This window comes from Synchiropus splendidus, chromosome 12, assembly GCF_027744825.2.
Source record: "Synchiropus splendidus isolate RoL2022-P1 chromosome 12, RoL_Sspl_1.0, whole genome shotgun sequence".
Lineage (NCBI taxonomy): Eukaryota > Metazoa > Chordata > Actinopteri > Syngnathiformes > Callionymidae > Synchiropus > Synchiropus splendidus.
The window spans coordinates 6,413,457-6,430,182 of NC_071345.1; the positions used below are offsets into that span (position 1 = coordinate 6,413,457).

The window sequence follows — 16,726 nt, forward strand, 5'->3', positions numbered from 1 at the left end:
CACAGAACTGAACATTTACACTGTCATCACTCACAGACAAGTGACCGACACAGGACATGTTGACCTTATAACACAGGGTGTTAGGGTTAACAGATCTCCAGTCTATAGAGAATCATACCATTCTGAATTCAGCCTTGTTACATTGCGCTGACACCTGGCAAATGTGTTTGTCATCAGTATTAATATCAATAGTTTTAAGGTAGCACTTGCCGCAAACGTGGAGGAAAGCAGGGGAAAATACGCTCCACAATTTAACAGAGAACGTCCTTAAAGGTTTCCCACCGGCACAATCTCAAACATGCTCTCCATTCATTCATCAGCTTCCCTGCAGCCCATTTTCTCCCTGCATTGGCATCTCCACTTCTCTCACACGGTCCTCTCTCTTACACTCTAGCTTCCCCTTAGCTCACCTCTCACGCTAGACAACCAAAAGCTCCGTCACTATGGCGATACACTCTTCGTTCCAACAGGAGAGAAACAGGCCAGCGGTCTTTAACAGATGATAGTCACTCGGGGCAGTTCAAGTTGACCATCACGGTTTCACTACTTGTTGCTGAATCACTTGTATTATAGGTCATATCCAGTCGGCATTAGAACACAAAGGAAGTCACAAAAGGAGACCTGGATGATCTCAGTCGACCAAGAAACAGCTCTACAGCTGGGTTTCAGGTAGGTGTCCACGAAAGGATTAGACTCCTGAATGTTCCTCACTCAATCAGAGTATTTCACTTTAAAATTTAAATAAATTATCATAGTTTTTTTGATGGCATATACCCAGTCCCTCTCCTCCCTGAGCAGCAGCTCCCATGTTCTCACTAAATAACACCGCCATCACCTAGAGATTGCCAATTTACTGGCCCAGTGAGCAAGGTGCAGGTTCCAAATTGGGATTTGTCTGAACCGCTGGGAGTGGACAGCACTACACATTAGAGCAGTTTCTGTGTCCGTGTCTGTCATTACGCGACTCGGCAGCTCTTTCAAGGAGATAAAAAGTGCAGATTGACTCCGAGTGAGGTGGAGGAGATGGGAAGACTCTGAACAAAAGACAGGAGTGAATAGAGAAGCGGATCGAATATTCACTAAAGAATGAGAACTGGAAAGAGGTGAAGCAGTGATTGTACCGTCCTTTTTAAAACACGGATGAGACTGAATAAAAGGTGTAAATTTACTAAAATAAATGAAAAGTATTTCCTCCTATTAAAACTACATAACTATTTAGACTAAAATAAGACTAAATAAACAAAATAAAATACACTTTGTATTTCTGTCAATGATAAGTAAAATATTTTGTTCATGCTATATAGATAAGTTACAAATATGTGATTAGAGATAGAGATAGACGTAGAGATAGAGATCGATATTGTTTTTACATTGCTAAACTCAGCTCCCAAAAATCTGAGGGAAAACTCAGAACCACACATTCCTTCGGGACTCGTACCTGCTGTGATTTATGACCCTCAGATTGGATCCAAATGAAACCCAGCAGCCGGAGTCAGAACAATTTTGTGACCAAGGAGGCTGTTAGTGTTGTGTATCTTATTGCACATTCCATTGTGAAGACTCAACAAGAGAGGCCAACCTGTGGTCTAATATTCCAACGCTGAGGTCATATGAAATACAAGAGCTGCTATAGTGACCATTCTGGATGGAGAATGGACCTCACCGACCGCCACCTCCTACAACGCTGACTCTGTTTCCTCTTTTGTGTCCATGTTTGTTTTGGAGTTTGTCGTAAAAATAAAAACAAAACTTCACTTAAACTTTTGACTCTGGGATGCTCCCCCTGGTGGATATATTGGTGAAGAGCGATACCAACACAAAGAACGCATGGGCACATACTTTAGAAAGGACAGGTACAATTTCATATGTAAAGGGAGCATAAATGGGCCTTTAACCGGAGCACAAATCGACATCGAGCTTCAGTGACTGCTGGCCCCTGGCAACAGTCCCAGGCCCGAATGTGAAGCCCCACCACTGGTCTGCAGAGTTGGTGTTTACAGAGAGATCTCGGCTCAGAAAGGAATTTCACAAAGACAACTGGAACCTGGCCAAAGACTCTGCAAGAGCAACAAAGCATCCGCCGTCTAAACGTCCAGCTCTCCTCCTCTCACCTGATGCCTGCTTAACTTTGCACTTTCTCAATTAGGGCAAATATTTACAGAACTCAGGCCGGGATCCTCCTAACGCCACTTTATTAGTCCTCTATCCAGCATCACCGCCAATGCTCCCCCTCAATACTCACACAGACATTGTTTCCATTGCTGTGGGAAGAAAAACTCCCCCAATCTGTGAGATTTTCATGCTTGGAAGGGAAGTTGTTTTTGTTAAAGTGAGAGGATAAAAATGCTTTAATTCAGAGTTTATCAAGCGGAACTTACTATTGCAGGCACCGGTTTCTGCCGATCAGTGTAAGCAGAGAACTGCCTGCTAAATGACTCTTGTCTTAAACTGAAAAATGTAATCGACATGTTGACTAACTAATGCCAGATTGGCACCTCAGGAGGGAGGACGACTAGAGGCGGAACTGGGTCAGCATTTGAAGTCAGACCTGACATTCCGGTTTGAATTTGCTTCGTGAATCAACCCCATGAAAAATAAAGTGCCCTTTTGGCCTGATGAGAGTGAGAGGCCCAGAATGGAACGACATGTATCAACTAAAGAGTCACGCTTTGACGCAACTAAAGCATATAACAATAGTTTGGCGCTAAAATATACATCACAACATCATAACGTTATTGATTTATTGAATGAAATCGCTTCAGCGTGAGCCGCAATTAGAGCCACAAATTCTTGACCTGGATCTGTTGGCTGCTGAGGCCGAACAACAAGTGAGACGTGAAATCTGGAAAGCACACACTTGTGGATAAACACAGTCTTCCTGAATGATGTCAGGGCCTGAATAAATTGGCCGCGTTTGCAAATTGGAACTGTAGAACACTCGTCCATCTGTTCGAGTGGGTGTGAGAAACGGAGGGGGGGGAGGCGTGGGAGAAGGAAGGTGAGGAGATGAGCGCCATGTAAATGAATGAACAAAGACAGCAGTGATTGAGGAACGATGATTTTTTTTTTATTGTTTTACAAACAGGATCTTGTCAAGCGACTGTGAAATCGCTGATGATGGCTCCTGATGTGGTTCACCGCTCACAGATTAATGAAGGCTGAAGCGGCAGTTTTACAACTGCAGCACCACACACAACACTGATGCTTGAAACTAACTATGATGTGCAAGGTTGTGGGTTCAAATGCCAATGACAAAAACTGAAAGGTTCTAGATTCATTGTGATTAGTCAATTGAAAGCACTTAACACCAATGTCAAGTGTGCGAGGTCTGTCCTTCCTGCTGAGCAAGTTAAACCCTGGCAGCAGTGTGAGCAACTCTGGCCCACATTCTATTGAATAGAATACGTATATCATCACTGCATACACCACCAACAAAGCAGCTCAGTCATCCTCGGTAACCCTGGAGTCATCGAGACTCGCTTGGATGAACACAACTCAATAGGTTCCAGGGTTTCCACTACATGTAAACGACCATGGTACGGCGTCACGCTTACTTCCGTTTCCTGGCTTCTCTCTACATGGGTAGTATTATATGGAGTGATTCTCTGAACCAGTAAGGTTGGCACAATCTTTCAATATCGGGAAGACGGTGGCCTTGGTGGCTCCCTGCCTTGACCATGTTCTCCTGAAAACGTCCTTCATCGGTCGACATGAAGCTGCAAATATCCCAGAGCTCTCAAGCACTTGCTTGCTGTCAGTCACTGACACTTGAACCAGAACATAAGTCGGTCGGGCAGAAAGCGTGTGACGTTACGCACACGAGAATTAAACTTCACACAACAGAAGTCACATTTTATTCAGCACAAAAGCCACAGATTACTGAACATGGTGATTCACTAATGAAAAGGTTGCAGAACCACATGAACGCAGGGGTAATCGCCACTTATACCTAATGCGTGCGCAGACTAGATTTAGCTACAGCAGGCCTGCGCTAGGTTACATAAAAAAAAAAAACCTGATCGTAGAAACAGTAATTGAAGATAGATCCGTTTGTAACAGTCCTCAATGCAAGTCACACTTGACTAATTGCCAACAAAAACAACAACCGCTGCTCAAATGCTGGGGAGAACCCTCAACACACACATAAAACATGATAATAAACACAAAGTTTAAGCAGTGAAACAAGGCACTCAAAACTACAGCACTCTCAAGATCCGACTGCAGACTGACCAGAGAACAAATGTGCATCGCTAGCTAAAGTTAGCTACCACTGTACATCAGCACACGTCTTGACAAAAGCTACCCATCAAAGCGTTTGTTTTGTGGGTAGATTTGCCGTCACAGACGTCAACAGGTGGTTGCTGTGGTTGTCCATCTGTCCTCTCACTTGCCCGACAGCTGCTTGTCCTCCCCCCTCTACACTAACTGTTGCTTTTACTAAGTTAGAGGGTCATCGAGTCAGCCGCACTGAACTTTCCTTGTTTCATGAGCCAGATCTGCTACGAGTGGTTTCATTTGGAAATGAATTCAAATGTATTTCAAACTGCAGAAGAGAAGAGATAGCTCTTGAATGATGAGTGACTCATCATTCTTGATATATGCGAGTTGCTGATGTAGTATTGTTCTATTAATAGATGGCAGAACAAGTGCGTAATTTGGCAGCTGACAACATTCTTATCGCCACTGCAACTCCTCACCAAACTGGAAAAGTGAATGTTTCTGTGACACACTGAGCGACAGATGAACAAGCAGTTGGTTTTTTGTGGCCACAGTTCCAGTGCAAAAAAGACAATATCACCAGCCATGATAAGAAAATCTGCTAGTGCTTGTAGGAAGTTTTGTAAAATTCCTAAACGGCATCCCGGCGGGGCTTTTGTTTTTTTCTTTTTCTATCCTGAAGCAGCATTTGTCCTACATTAAGAAGGCAGCCAAGTGTGTTTTCAACAGCTCCAGATGAACACTTTGCACTTCTATTTCCTCCCCATGGCTTCCCTTCTCTTATTTCCTTAACTGACATCTGTGCTTTGTATACATGGACATATTGATGTAGAGTTGACTCTTCCTCTGAAGCTACCAAGCTAGAAACCTCTTCCCAGGTGAGCTCTTCGCTGCTCTTTCATAGCTCTACTGTGCTATCAGAATTGTTGGTCTTCATTAGAATTGATAAAAAGCAGGGTGGGCACTAATAAAGGGGACCATTATATGGATTAGTTTGGTTTCAAATATACAGATGGGATACATTATAAAATTTGAAAAGTATATAATATGAAAATTAAGAACAATAAACTATATATTTATTTTAAAATGTAAATTGTGATGTAATATGCTATGTATTATAAATACTATGCTATGTAACATAAATACATGCTGAAACGTAAAATATATTCAGTCGTATATGTAAAATCTATAATACTAGAACATAAATTTGGTTTAAATAAGTAACAAACATTTAAGGTAACTTAATTTTACACGAAAAGATTGAAAATAGAAGACATCTTTTTAAAATTAAATCTATCACACATGTATTTCTGTTTCAACATTTGGCCAATAGGGGGCCAAACCTGTGTTTCCGAAGCCACTCCAACCCTGGACTGACACCGGGAGCATGTGGTGGAAAAGCGACAGTTACAGTGAAAGGGCACCCAGCTGTGCTGCAGTATTATCCTGAGTATTTTCCTTAAACATTTCCAAATTTCAAGCACTTCCCTTATTTCCGCACAAACAAACTCCTCCAGCAGACCGTTTGAAAGCCAAAGCTGAAATGAAATTAACATACGTTATACTTTCCAACGTAATCCAATAAACCAATCTACGTCATTACTTAATCCGCTCCATGATGTTTATTTTGTCATCCAACACGCCGCAACCAGTGACATCGTCGAGTTTGCTTTCCTCCACCAATCCCTCGGCTCTGCTGGCAGCCGGGTCGGGGAGCTTTAGTTTGACAGGACGGTTACTGACTGCCACTTGAGCTTCATCCAGTTATTACTTCCAATGACATCTGTTGCTCGAGGTGACGGGGCAGCACTCGCACTGACAATACAACACAGGGAATATGATACACACACACACACACACACACTCAGCCCTGGTGGAGAAGCCGAAACTGCATTTGACTAATTGGGGTCATTTAATTACTTACAGTGCAAATCGTAAAAACAAATTAAACTGCTGCCGACCCCCACGAGAGGTCACATGTCAGCGCTAGACACAAAGCTGCATGGCCCATATCGGAAATTCCTGATCCAGTCCAAAATAAAAGTCATCGTCTCACCGAACCTGTGATGTGAAATCCTTGGTTAATTTAAAAAGAAAGTCGACTATTTGCTCATCAGGTTCGTGGGCTCAGAGTACAGAAACTGCCGTGTTCTAGTACAGTGTTGGTCTATAGATGGTGAAGCAGTGGCCAGGTCAACCATGCAAGATGACCTGTAGTATGATTAAAAGCTTGACACCGCACCAGACGTGGACTTCCTCTACAGACCATTTCTTTTATCAGTGCCCAGAGACACTCTCGCTGATCACCTCCAAGTCATTCCAGACATCTACCAGTGAAGTTTGTTCTGCTTGCCCAGCCTCTTATTGGACTAGGAGCTCGGACAGGTTAATCTCTGCGGTAAACATTAGTCAGATTACAGCTTTCTCCACTGGTCTCAAACCACAGAAACGGAGCTAAGGGAACTAATCGATCAACTAATAACATGCAAATTCAGGAAGAAATCACATGAATTCTAATGGAAATAAAACTATCTAGAACAAAAACAAGTGAAAATTGGAAAAACAAAATCTCATTTAGACCCTAACAATATAATTCCAATGCTTCAATGTTTTCAAGAGCAATATTTCAATATTTCAGCACCTAGTGTCCAGGTCCTTAAACACACCAGCGGCTACCTGCTGTGAGAGCCGGTGCGATTTAGGTGTAAGATGTTAGTTTATCAGCAGGAGCAGGGTTAAGATGATAGCCAAGCAGGATTAGAGGGTCGAGACCCAGACAAGGTTTGACCACAGCTCGGGCAGGAGCAGCTGTCGCCTGGGGCGCCTGAAGCTGCGTTCGAGTTCCAAACAAATTCACTGTTTATTCTCATTTTTTAATGTTGGAACAGATGGGTTTTGACAATTCAAGTTACTCTACTCCTGATCCAATACAGTACAGTTTACTTCAATTTACAGTACTGGCAAGGTAATATAACTTTACTGACTGAAACTTTCAAGCAGATGTTGTCAGATCAAAAGGAAGTATTAACGATTAGTATTACTGGACATGAAGAGACAGAAGAAGACAGAGCTGCCGTGAGCAGACTACAAAATAAACCCTCATGAATAATTCAGCAGAGCAGCCGCACACAGACACGGACACACCGCCACGTTTCCTCTCCACCAGGGACTCGCTCTGTGTCTCACTTCGATGAGAAGCAATTAAAAAAACATTTTGCCACCAAGTCGTCCATTAGAACCAGAGACCAGTGCGTTCATGTCGCTACCAATTGTCGTACAGGCCACTAAAATGTTTCCCTACTCAACGTTCTCGTCACGTTTGAGTTGTCCTCAGCCTCCTTCAAGTGTCTGCTGACAGCTTTTGTCCACTTCGTCATTTCATACTCACAGATTCTCAGAAAGAAGGAAGTACAAGGAAGTTCTGTGGAAAATTAATGTATCGCATACACCGTCAGATGACTGTTGTTCCATTGAAAATTGCGAGGACAACAAACCTAATCTTCACAGGCACCAAGTGTAATAACAAAATATTAAGCATGTCATAACACAAAAATGTGTCACACTGCTTATGTACACGAGTCTAAATTATTATATCTTAAGTTGAAGTAATTTGTAAGTTGTGAGTGACAAAACATGATGCAACTTTCGTGAATAGCGCATTAAATAGGGCAAATTGTTGAAGATCTAACTTCAAATTTTAAGCTTCAAACAAAACAAAAACAATATCTTATGGATAAAGTCGAGATATCTGGTTACTTTATTGCATTACAGCCTGGTGTCGAATTCTATCAGAGACACACGGTCCTCTCCAGCCGGTCAGTGTCCATCCCCCATGGTCTGCACTGTTGAGTACAGCCAATTGTAGAGACTTGCTGTCACACGATCCCACTGCACCTCTGTCGTTGGGTGGAAAGGAGAGGTTTGTGTCGGCCGCTTCATTATAGAGAGCAAATGAGGCCTGACACAGGAGAGCACGACCCGTTTCCCAACCCTCCTTTGCCTTCCTGGAAATGCAACTCTTATTTCTCATTCATGATCGAGCGAGGCCGCGGCCGCTCAACAAAAGAGTGTCGATGAGGCAACTTTGTTGTGTTGCCAGGACAACGGCTTCTGATGACGGAAGTATTCCAGAGAGATAGAGGGGGAAGTGAGATTATGTTCACACTAAGTTTGAACTCCAGGACTAGCATGTTTACATGGTTCTGTTTCATTGATTCCTTTTCTTATCCAGAGAAGATAAAGAATCTTGTCCATTTCCTTGTTACGATATGCTACGACACTTGTCAATAAAACGTTTTTGCACTCAACAAAATTCATGAACATGGCAAAAACAACAAGCTGCAGTCGATCATCATTAGATTTTTGACTGCTAATGCTTAAGTTTGGGAGTTATGTCAGGAAATCATTATTCCACCTTGACCATCAGAGATCGGACCCAAATTGGACGATCATGCAGAGATGAGTGAAGGAACACGAACAACGTATGGATTTTTTTAAACGGCGGAGTGGTGGAGCATCATCCTCCTCCCCTCCCAAAAAAAAAAAAACGTGGAACGTAAGGCGGTCAATAAAGATGCAATAGAGAAACAATGAATCAGAGGGGAAAGTTTTGATATCAATTGAATTGAATTGGTAACAATAAAAACGTAAATCACTCTCCAATCAGAAGTGGTCCGTCTCTTCATATGTCATCCGGAATGCGCCACTTGAGTTCCGCAAGCAACAGTCCGAACCAGTGTGAAAAGAGGACATCATCTGCAAAAGCTGTGACTTCCAAAAATGACAACCTCCCAGTGCCTTCGGGTTTTATTCCACTTCTCCAAAGTCACGTCGCGAGACAGCACTTCCTCCAAGTCAGGAATTCATAAGACTTTCTGAACCCTATAAAATCTCTGTAAATAAACAACTGTTTATTTCCGTTGGCCTATTTCCCCCCTGCACAAATCCCGCCAAACATATTCCGCAAAGGCTTCGCAGAACTTAGAATATGCAGAAATTCCTTTCATGTTTAAAATGAAATTACATAGGAAAACAACAGAGTCACAACGTAATTTGGAAAACAGATGTTCGAAGATGAGCAGCAAGTTTCTGGTACAACAAAAGATTTGGCTTGGCTGAAGTCTACATGTGGAAAAGGGTTTTATTGGCAGGATTGAACACCGCTGAATTCTTCCCCGAGCTTTGATCCAAGTTGTTGTGTCTGGTAATGTTCGACATTACGGCGGCGGAGGCTTCTTGGAAAGGTCTATAAAGCTGCTAACGGACTAAAGAACAGCTGTCCATTCATTTGATCCAAACACAGTGAGAAAATCATGACAGATGATGGAATGTGTAGTTACTCATGTGTGTGCAGTTTTTAAGGAACAATAAGCAAATTTTACAAATATTCTCTGGCCCTTTGGAGGGCTCTGTTCAGCGACTGCTGTGAGGACCAGTTGACTTCCTTATAAAGTGTGAACTCATCCTAGCGCCGCTTTGATAAGATATAAAAGATATATATCGTATATTACACGAGTTTGACTGTCAGTATGTTGTACTGCATCTAGAGCTCCAGTTGTTGTGCAACACAAATTAGAAATTACCATGTTGTTGAGCTGAGAAAAGGTCACAACTGATTATGCTGAAGGAGCTTAAGGTTATTCTGTTCCCTTGAGATAACAACAGGTAAGTGTGTGGAAACCTGACCTCCATTGAAAACAGTTGTGTTCACGGACTGGTGGGTCTTTAGAAAGTAGCAGGTATCAATGTCAACATTTGCCATGAACCTTGTAAAAACAACCGCAGCGAACAGCGTGTAGAGTCTCAACCCAAATGCCACAGTGTGTCAGTGTCAAGCATGACGTCAGGTCAGAGCCTCTAATTTTCTCTGCAGCTCTCTAAATGTTGACCAACATGGCATAAATATAACCCCAGAGGAAGTGAGGGGGGCAGGAAGGAGAAATCGCCATGCGCACACACATTCATGAACTGTCCCTGATATAAGCCCCTGCACAGCAAATCACACAGCTGAGCGCACCATGGGCATGCAGCTGGTCAGAGAGCCACACAACATGTCGAGTCGACCGGCTGCGTCCAAATCACAGGCACGTGGCAAGACGGCCCACATGCCTGCAGCTGGAGCTGAAGAAGTTGCTGCTATACATCAGAGAATATCTCACCGTAAGACAGAGCACAGAGCACCAAACTTGAAAAGCCTGACCTGCCAGAATACTGACTTGTTTTGAGATACGAACAAAACAACACAATGTGTCATGGGTTTCTATTAGGCTGCGGCTGTGTCTGACAAGTATCTCTGGCTCTGCATATTATATCGTAGCTCATGTGCCACGTCACACGGCCCTCAACCACCGGAAAAGGCAGCTCATCTAATACCACAACGAGACCACTCATTAGTGCCAGTAGCGCACCACTGACACGCTCAGCCCTGACGCGAACATTCAGCATGACCATTAAGATCTGCTGTATGGAAAGATCTGACTGTGGTCCCTCCATGACTTTCTTTGGATTTGCATGACTTGTATTGGGACTGCAATGAACTTAGCCACCATAGTGTTCATTATTCAACTGGGACACATACTTTTCATACCACATTTTTTGCAATTAAAATTAAAAACAGAAGCGTCAAAACAACATTTAACATGCATTTCTATTTACAATTTTTTCCAACACAACAGGCATGTTGTTGTGTTTGGCTGATAGCCATTAGCCTCAGCCCTAACAGATATATTGCCATCCTCTCCAACTCTGTTCTAACTCCACATTGTTTACAGACTTTGGTCCACAAACCCATCATGACTGGTGCTGGAGCGTGCAACACTTGGTAGATGAGATTGGTTTCCCAAAAAGAAATCAAACTATCTCAGATATTTTAAGCATTTGTTTCAAGTATCGACTTAAGTTCTCAAACACTGAGCACATCTGCCACAATTCATCATAAAAAAGCACTCCACCTCAACTACAATTCCCATAAGGCAACGGTTATGGTGCAGCCCAGGAGCTGTTCGTTGCCGCACTCAGAAGTCGAGGAAGAAGCTCAGTTTGTGATGTGATTCATGTCAATACTGAGGTGTGTTCTGTCATCTAGCACGACATCACACTGTACTTGAACCTGTTTAAAACTATAAAGAGGGAAAATGTGGCGACAAACATCTGGAAACAAACCATGACAGCAGGTAATTTCACAGCTTTCTGCCTGGTTTAATGGATTTTTAGTCTGAGTGCGGGGAACCGCTGTGAGAAAAATAACATCAGCAGCAGCAGTATTCAAACGTACATCCTATTTCACAGGTTCTAACTAACAAACACACACATAGACAGTGACGGTAGCTAGTGACGAGTGCATCACTCTGTTCAAGTTCTCAAGATTCCAGCTCCTCACAGCCGTGAATTGATGTCAGTCGCACAGGCTCACCAAACCCACAGCGCAGCCAGAAGAACCACTCAGGTTAAACACACAACCCTGCTGTCCATCAAGCTTTCAATCTGGCTTTGTACAGTATAAGCTCTGGCCTCAAGAGGGCCGACACACGAGTGTAGGCAAAAATGGAACACATTTTTCAGCTGAATACATTTCAAAATATCTTAACATTCTCAAAATGAACCCCACTTCAGAAACAAATGGCTTCATTTGTCATTTATAGAAGCAATGACAGTCTACTGTGGAAAACAGCGGTGGGAAAATGGGGAGTTCTGTTGAAAAGCAGGGTGTGTCCAGCTAATAGCCAGCAACAACCCTTCGCCTACCTTCCTTTAGGTCAGGCAAAGGAACAGAAGGGACAGAAGACAGAGTGTTTGAAAACATCTGTGGAGCTCCTAGAACTGACCGAAGTGGACTACTGAATGGAAAATGATTGGCTGGTGGAGCTTCTTCAGAACCGCAAACAGGGCAAGTTGAAGCAAAGAAACTTGAGAAGGTGCAGCAGGTGCACGTCAGAACCTCCCAGACTACAAAGGAATATCAGATGCAGTTGTCTCATTCTTATTCCGCTCGCATCTGAGTTTAACTTTTTCATCACCAGAAGTCAACTGGGGATCGTTTCCATCTCAGCAGGGAAGAGCCCAATAATCAAACCACTTGAAATGAGGCAGATATGAGTTTGGATTACAACCCACTGGCGGTATTCCGCCTGATGAGTCAGCATTCTGTCTGTAAAATTAGTTGAAATTACATCTGAATGTCATCAACAGAGGAGTCGTTTTGGGAGGATTATCGGCTGATCGGGAAACAGACCGAGCTTCTGCCAATGAGAGATTTATGTTTGAAGCTCCAGCTGGAGATTGCAGCACATTTCAGACATTTAAAATAAAAGTTTGTCTCACACCTGGAGGGGGAACGAGACTGATAAACTTCCAGTCGAGGGTCAATTCTGATTGGTGAGCAACTCCTAAAGCCCTTAGCACTTATAGACATGATTGGCTGTTGTTATCCAGCCACAGGGCCTTGAATGCACTCGGGCCTTTACGCCCTTGTCAAGGTTCATTACGGCAACACTTCACATTCCCGTCACCGTGGCGATGCCACTTATCTAAGGACTCCAGATAAGCTGACATCGGCTGTACGTGCGGCTTGACGCGACGCAGGCCAATTAACTGACCACTCATGTATTCCCGGTCGACCTCATCGCTTAGGAATGCGCCTCAGACGCGTGTCTTTGACGGGAAGAAAGCACACTTGAATGTTCACACTTGGGCCTGACAGCCATGTTCCAGAGAGCTGATGACTAAACTGGGTACAGAGTGAGTCACACATGAAGAGGTCAGCTTCCTCTCTGACCTCCAGGCTAGCACTAACTGTATCAATCACTATTACTCATCTAATGGGGTATAACACTGTACACATGTACGTGCACAGCTCGAAATGACCACCTTTACATGACAGCAAAGAAAACTCGATGAATCAGCCACAGGAGAAGAATGCTGCAACTCGATCAAGACCTGACTGGGAGACACGATGACATGCGCACAGACGAGAACAAGTCAACCAGTTGTGTCTGCCACTCACACACACACACACCTGTTCCCCGCCCCCCCGAACACACGTGCCCACACATCTCATCACCTTCCTCCCGGACACGTTACTCCTTTCTTCAGCAGTAACATTTTTGCTGACGTAGAACGGTGATGTTCAGTTTCAAGTCATGTACATAACACGCACATGGCGGGAGGCGAGAGATGAAAGCAGGCAGAAAACTTGTATTCTGGGACACGGACATATCGTGCGGCTCTTTTGAAACAACCGGCCCGATTGTTAGCCGCAGTTTGGCCTACAGAGAGGCCGGCAGCTGGATTCAATTAGAGCTCCACAAAGGAGGTCGTCCAGCCACAATCATGATCGTACAGCAAGTTAGATCATGTATTTAAGACAACATACTCAGTCATTTGAGCTGACAACATAAGAGTTAACGCTGTTATACAATAAAGTTTAACACTAATTGTCTGAATCCTATTCTGTGCCAGAGGAAGGTTTGTGTAGGTAGCATCCATAGATTGCCCATAGTTTGAGGAAACCAAAGACAGAAATAAGGGCAATGAATTGCAGATATTATTCTTAAATCCAAACATCCAACACCGATTTTTTACTTTTTTCACCTGGAAGCTAAAATATGCACAGCAAAAGTCACTTCCCCGACCTCTATCTTGAGAGTAATTGTTCAATAAAACGTTTTTTTCAGCCCCTGACATGGACCATGTTTGAAATTTTGGCCTCTTGTATAATTGAGTTTGAGTTTTCATCCACATGTATCCTGTGTGTTTGCACCTAGTTCACATTGTGTTGACTGGACACCAACAGGCGAACATCCTATCATTCCTCAGATAGGTGAAATCATTACGCAATTGCTATGAACGTGTGACACCATTATGGATGTTGGAGTCCCCAAGACAGACCAAAGCTAGACGATAATTGGTCGTAAACAATCTCACAAAACAAGCTCACTGTGGAGGTCTGGTAGCCGAACCCAAACCAACACAGGTGTGAGAACTACCAAGACTTTTTCACCTTGTAAAGTGGAGTCAGGTGTTGTTTGACAAAGACGTTTACAGATGGAGTAACAAGTTCCTGCCGTGTTAAAAAGTAGGACAATGACAACGATCAGTCGGCACATTATATAAGACTCTGCCCCTTAGTCGCTATTCTTAGGAAAGATATGCATTACTATTATTGTGCTTCCATGGCTTGGCTCATAATGCCTTGGTTATTGGTTGTTGCAGAGCAATTCAAGACCATTTAGAGAAGCCGTTTGAAGTGGGAATAAAAATGGAACCTCCTGCGATCTGAGGTCACGATGAGAAATAAAGTGACACAGTTTGACCAAACGTTGAAGAAACATAGCATTAATGTTGACAAGTTACTGTTGGTGAGGAGCACTGGTCCTGAGGACATGGGGACAAAATTGGCACCACAACTGATAACAGTAGCAGCAATTGTGGGGTGTCGTCTGAACAACCACGAACCATATTTAACAGTTTATTCTGCCCATTGTATGAGTTGAAAGGGAAGTAGACAGTGGGTTTTCAATGGCGTGCTGTAATTGACGTGATAAAGCAAAGGTGGGTTCAAAAGAAGCGACGTTGAGGGTTCATTTGACAAGATACTTTCACCACTTGTAACCAGCAACAAACGTAGCATCTACAGAGGGAGGATTCGCGCTGGAGTGACATGCCCATCTCCACAGAGATAATCCTTCTCGTGTGGGAGTGGGAGCAGAGTCAAGGCAGACCAAACACATATTGTTCTTAACCGCAGCACAAAACATTTTTAGGCTCGTTAGGAAAAACAACTCGCGTCCATGATGGACGGGAACGTTCGCAGCTCTTATCTCCACCGTTCGCCTCCTCGCTCCTCTTCTCACTTTCATCATTTTCGCCCACTCACTTCCATCTTTAAACACTCGCACGAGCTCCTTACCTCATGTCGAAAGTGCCGAGGTGTCACCCACCAAGGAGCCCTTCAGAAATCGACGACGAAAGAGTTGTCCGCTAGTTTTCACCCAAAAGTTCCAACGCGACCAGATGAATGAAAGCAGGCGGCGTGTCGAGATGTGTTCACAGTCGGCGGACTATCCGGGAAAAGTACAAAAGAAGAAAAGAAAAAAAGAAATTTGGGGGGGATTTAACAACAGTCGTGTGCTACATGTTCTGGAGATTTGCAGCTCGGCTGCTGGCAATGAGTCACTGAGGAGGAAAGTGGAAAACCGCAGCGTTTCTCGGCTTTTTCTGACGCAGCAGGGTCGCTGTGATGCGGCGCAATGCCGCTCTGTCACCGGTCTGCCGCTGCAACACGTGCTGCCTTCACGGACACTCGGAAATTTGCTTTTAACAGCGATGGATAAGATCACACTGGCTTCATGATGCATTACGTCAATTACATTCGCGTTCTCATCTCATTTTTTTTTAACGTCAAGCACAATTTCTTTCAGATATTATATTAATGAACAGGACCCCAGATCTCTCGGAAAAGGAGCTCCAGTCATTCCACCCTTCTCCGAGTGAAAGCCTCCAGTCAAAACAGTCAATTTGGCTCCAGCAACTTGTCATGGTGCCCACTAGTGAAGTGTTGACCTCACCAAGCATGGCCACCTGGGAGGAGGTCCTGACCCTGAACCTGGAGACGCTAGGTATGTTATGCTTCTAGGTTCTAGTTTTCGTTGAGAGGGAAGACTGGGCCTCTTCACCCTGGCTGCTGCCCCTGCGATGAGATGAGTCGGAGAAAATGATTGATGGACAGATCACCCTTTCTTGTCATCTAGAAAGTTCGATTTTGAGTCTTTATATGAAGTGAACATTTTATTTTTTTATTCCTTCACTCTTTGGATTCTGCTTGTTCCCTGAACATGGTTCGGCGCCAGTACCAGCTCCCTCACAGAGCACCCGAGGCAGACAACTATCCGCACACACTCTGCAACAAAATAAGCATTTACTTTTTTATGACCAATAATAAAGATATTCTTGGAATTACGAGGAGCTGAAATCCAAAGAGCTACACCATGCATAGGATTGTTGTTCACATGGGATGTGAATGCAGCACTTTAGTTTGGGGACAATACAGTTTGGTTTCCCTGACAACTTAACTTGATTCCTGCTGCGTCTTGAATTCTTATATGTTTTTATTTATAGAAAAAGTTGGTTCCATGTCATAGTGACATGCAAGTTTTGTAGAGACCTGCATTGTTCCGTTAGCTTTTCAAACCATGTTTATTTTATGTACATACATATCAAAAGCTCAGGTCACATGTGTTTAATTTGTCATTCATCATTTATTCTGTGAAGTTATTTAATTAGAGGACGTGTCACAATCTGCATTCAGTTGTACTGTTCAAGGTGTCAATAAGTCGGCATTTTGATATCTCTTGCACAAGTTGAACCTATTAACTGAGCAGCAAGTGCAAAGGAGAGTCGAGGAGATTTTCAAGGCTCAGCGACAAAACCCCTCCAACATTTCAAAATATCTTTGTCAAGGACAGATTTACCGCTATAAAGCGAGAATGTGGGAGGAAGACGACAGGGGCAC

The 16,726-nt window shown here is 43.5% G+C and overlaps 1 protein-coding gene across 1 annotated transcript in view; it reads right to left on the reverse strand.

Moving 5' to 3' along the window:
- Positions 1 to 15,495, reverse strand: part of enah (ENAH actin regulator) — a 76,465-nt gene extending 60,970 nt beyond the window's left edge. The window contains exon 1 of the mRNA XM_053880456.1: positions 15,125 to 15,495. Coding sequence (XP_053736431.1) covers positions 15,125 to 15,129 — 5 coding nt within the window. The 5' untranslated portion in view covers positions 15,130 to 15,495. The remainder of the gene's footprint in view (positions 1 to 15,124) is intronic.
- Positions 15,496 to 16,726: the final 1,231 nt, after the last annotated feature.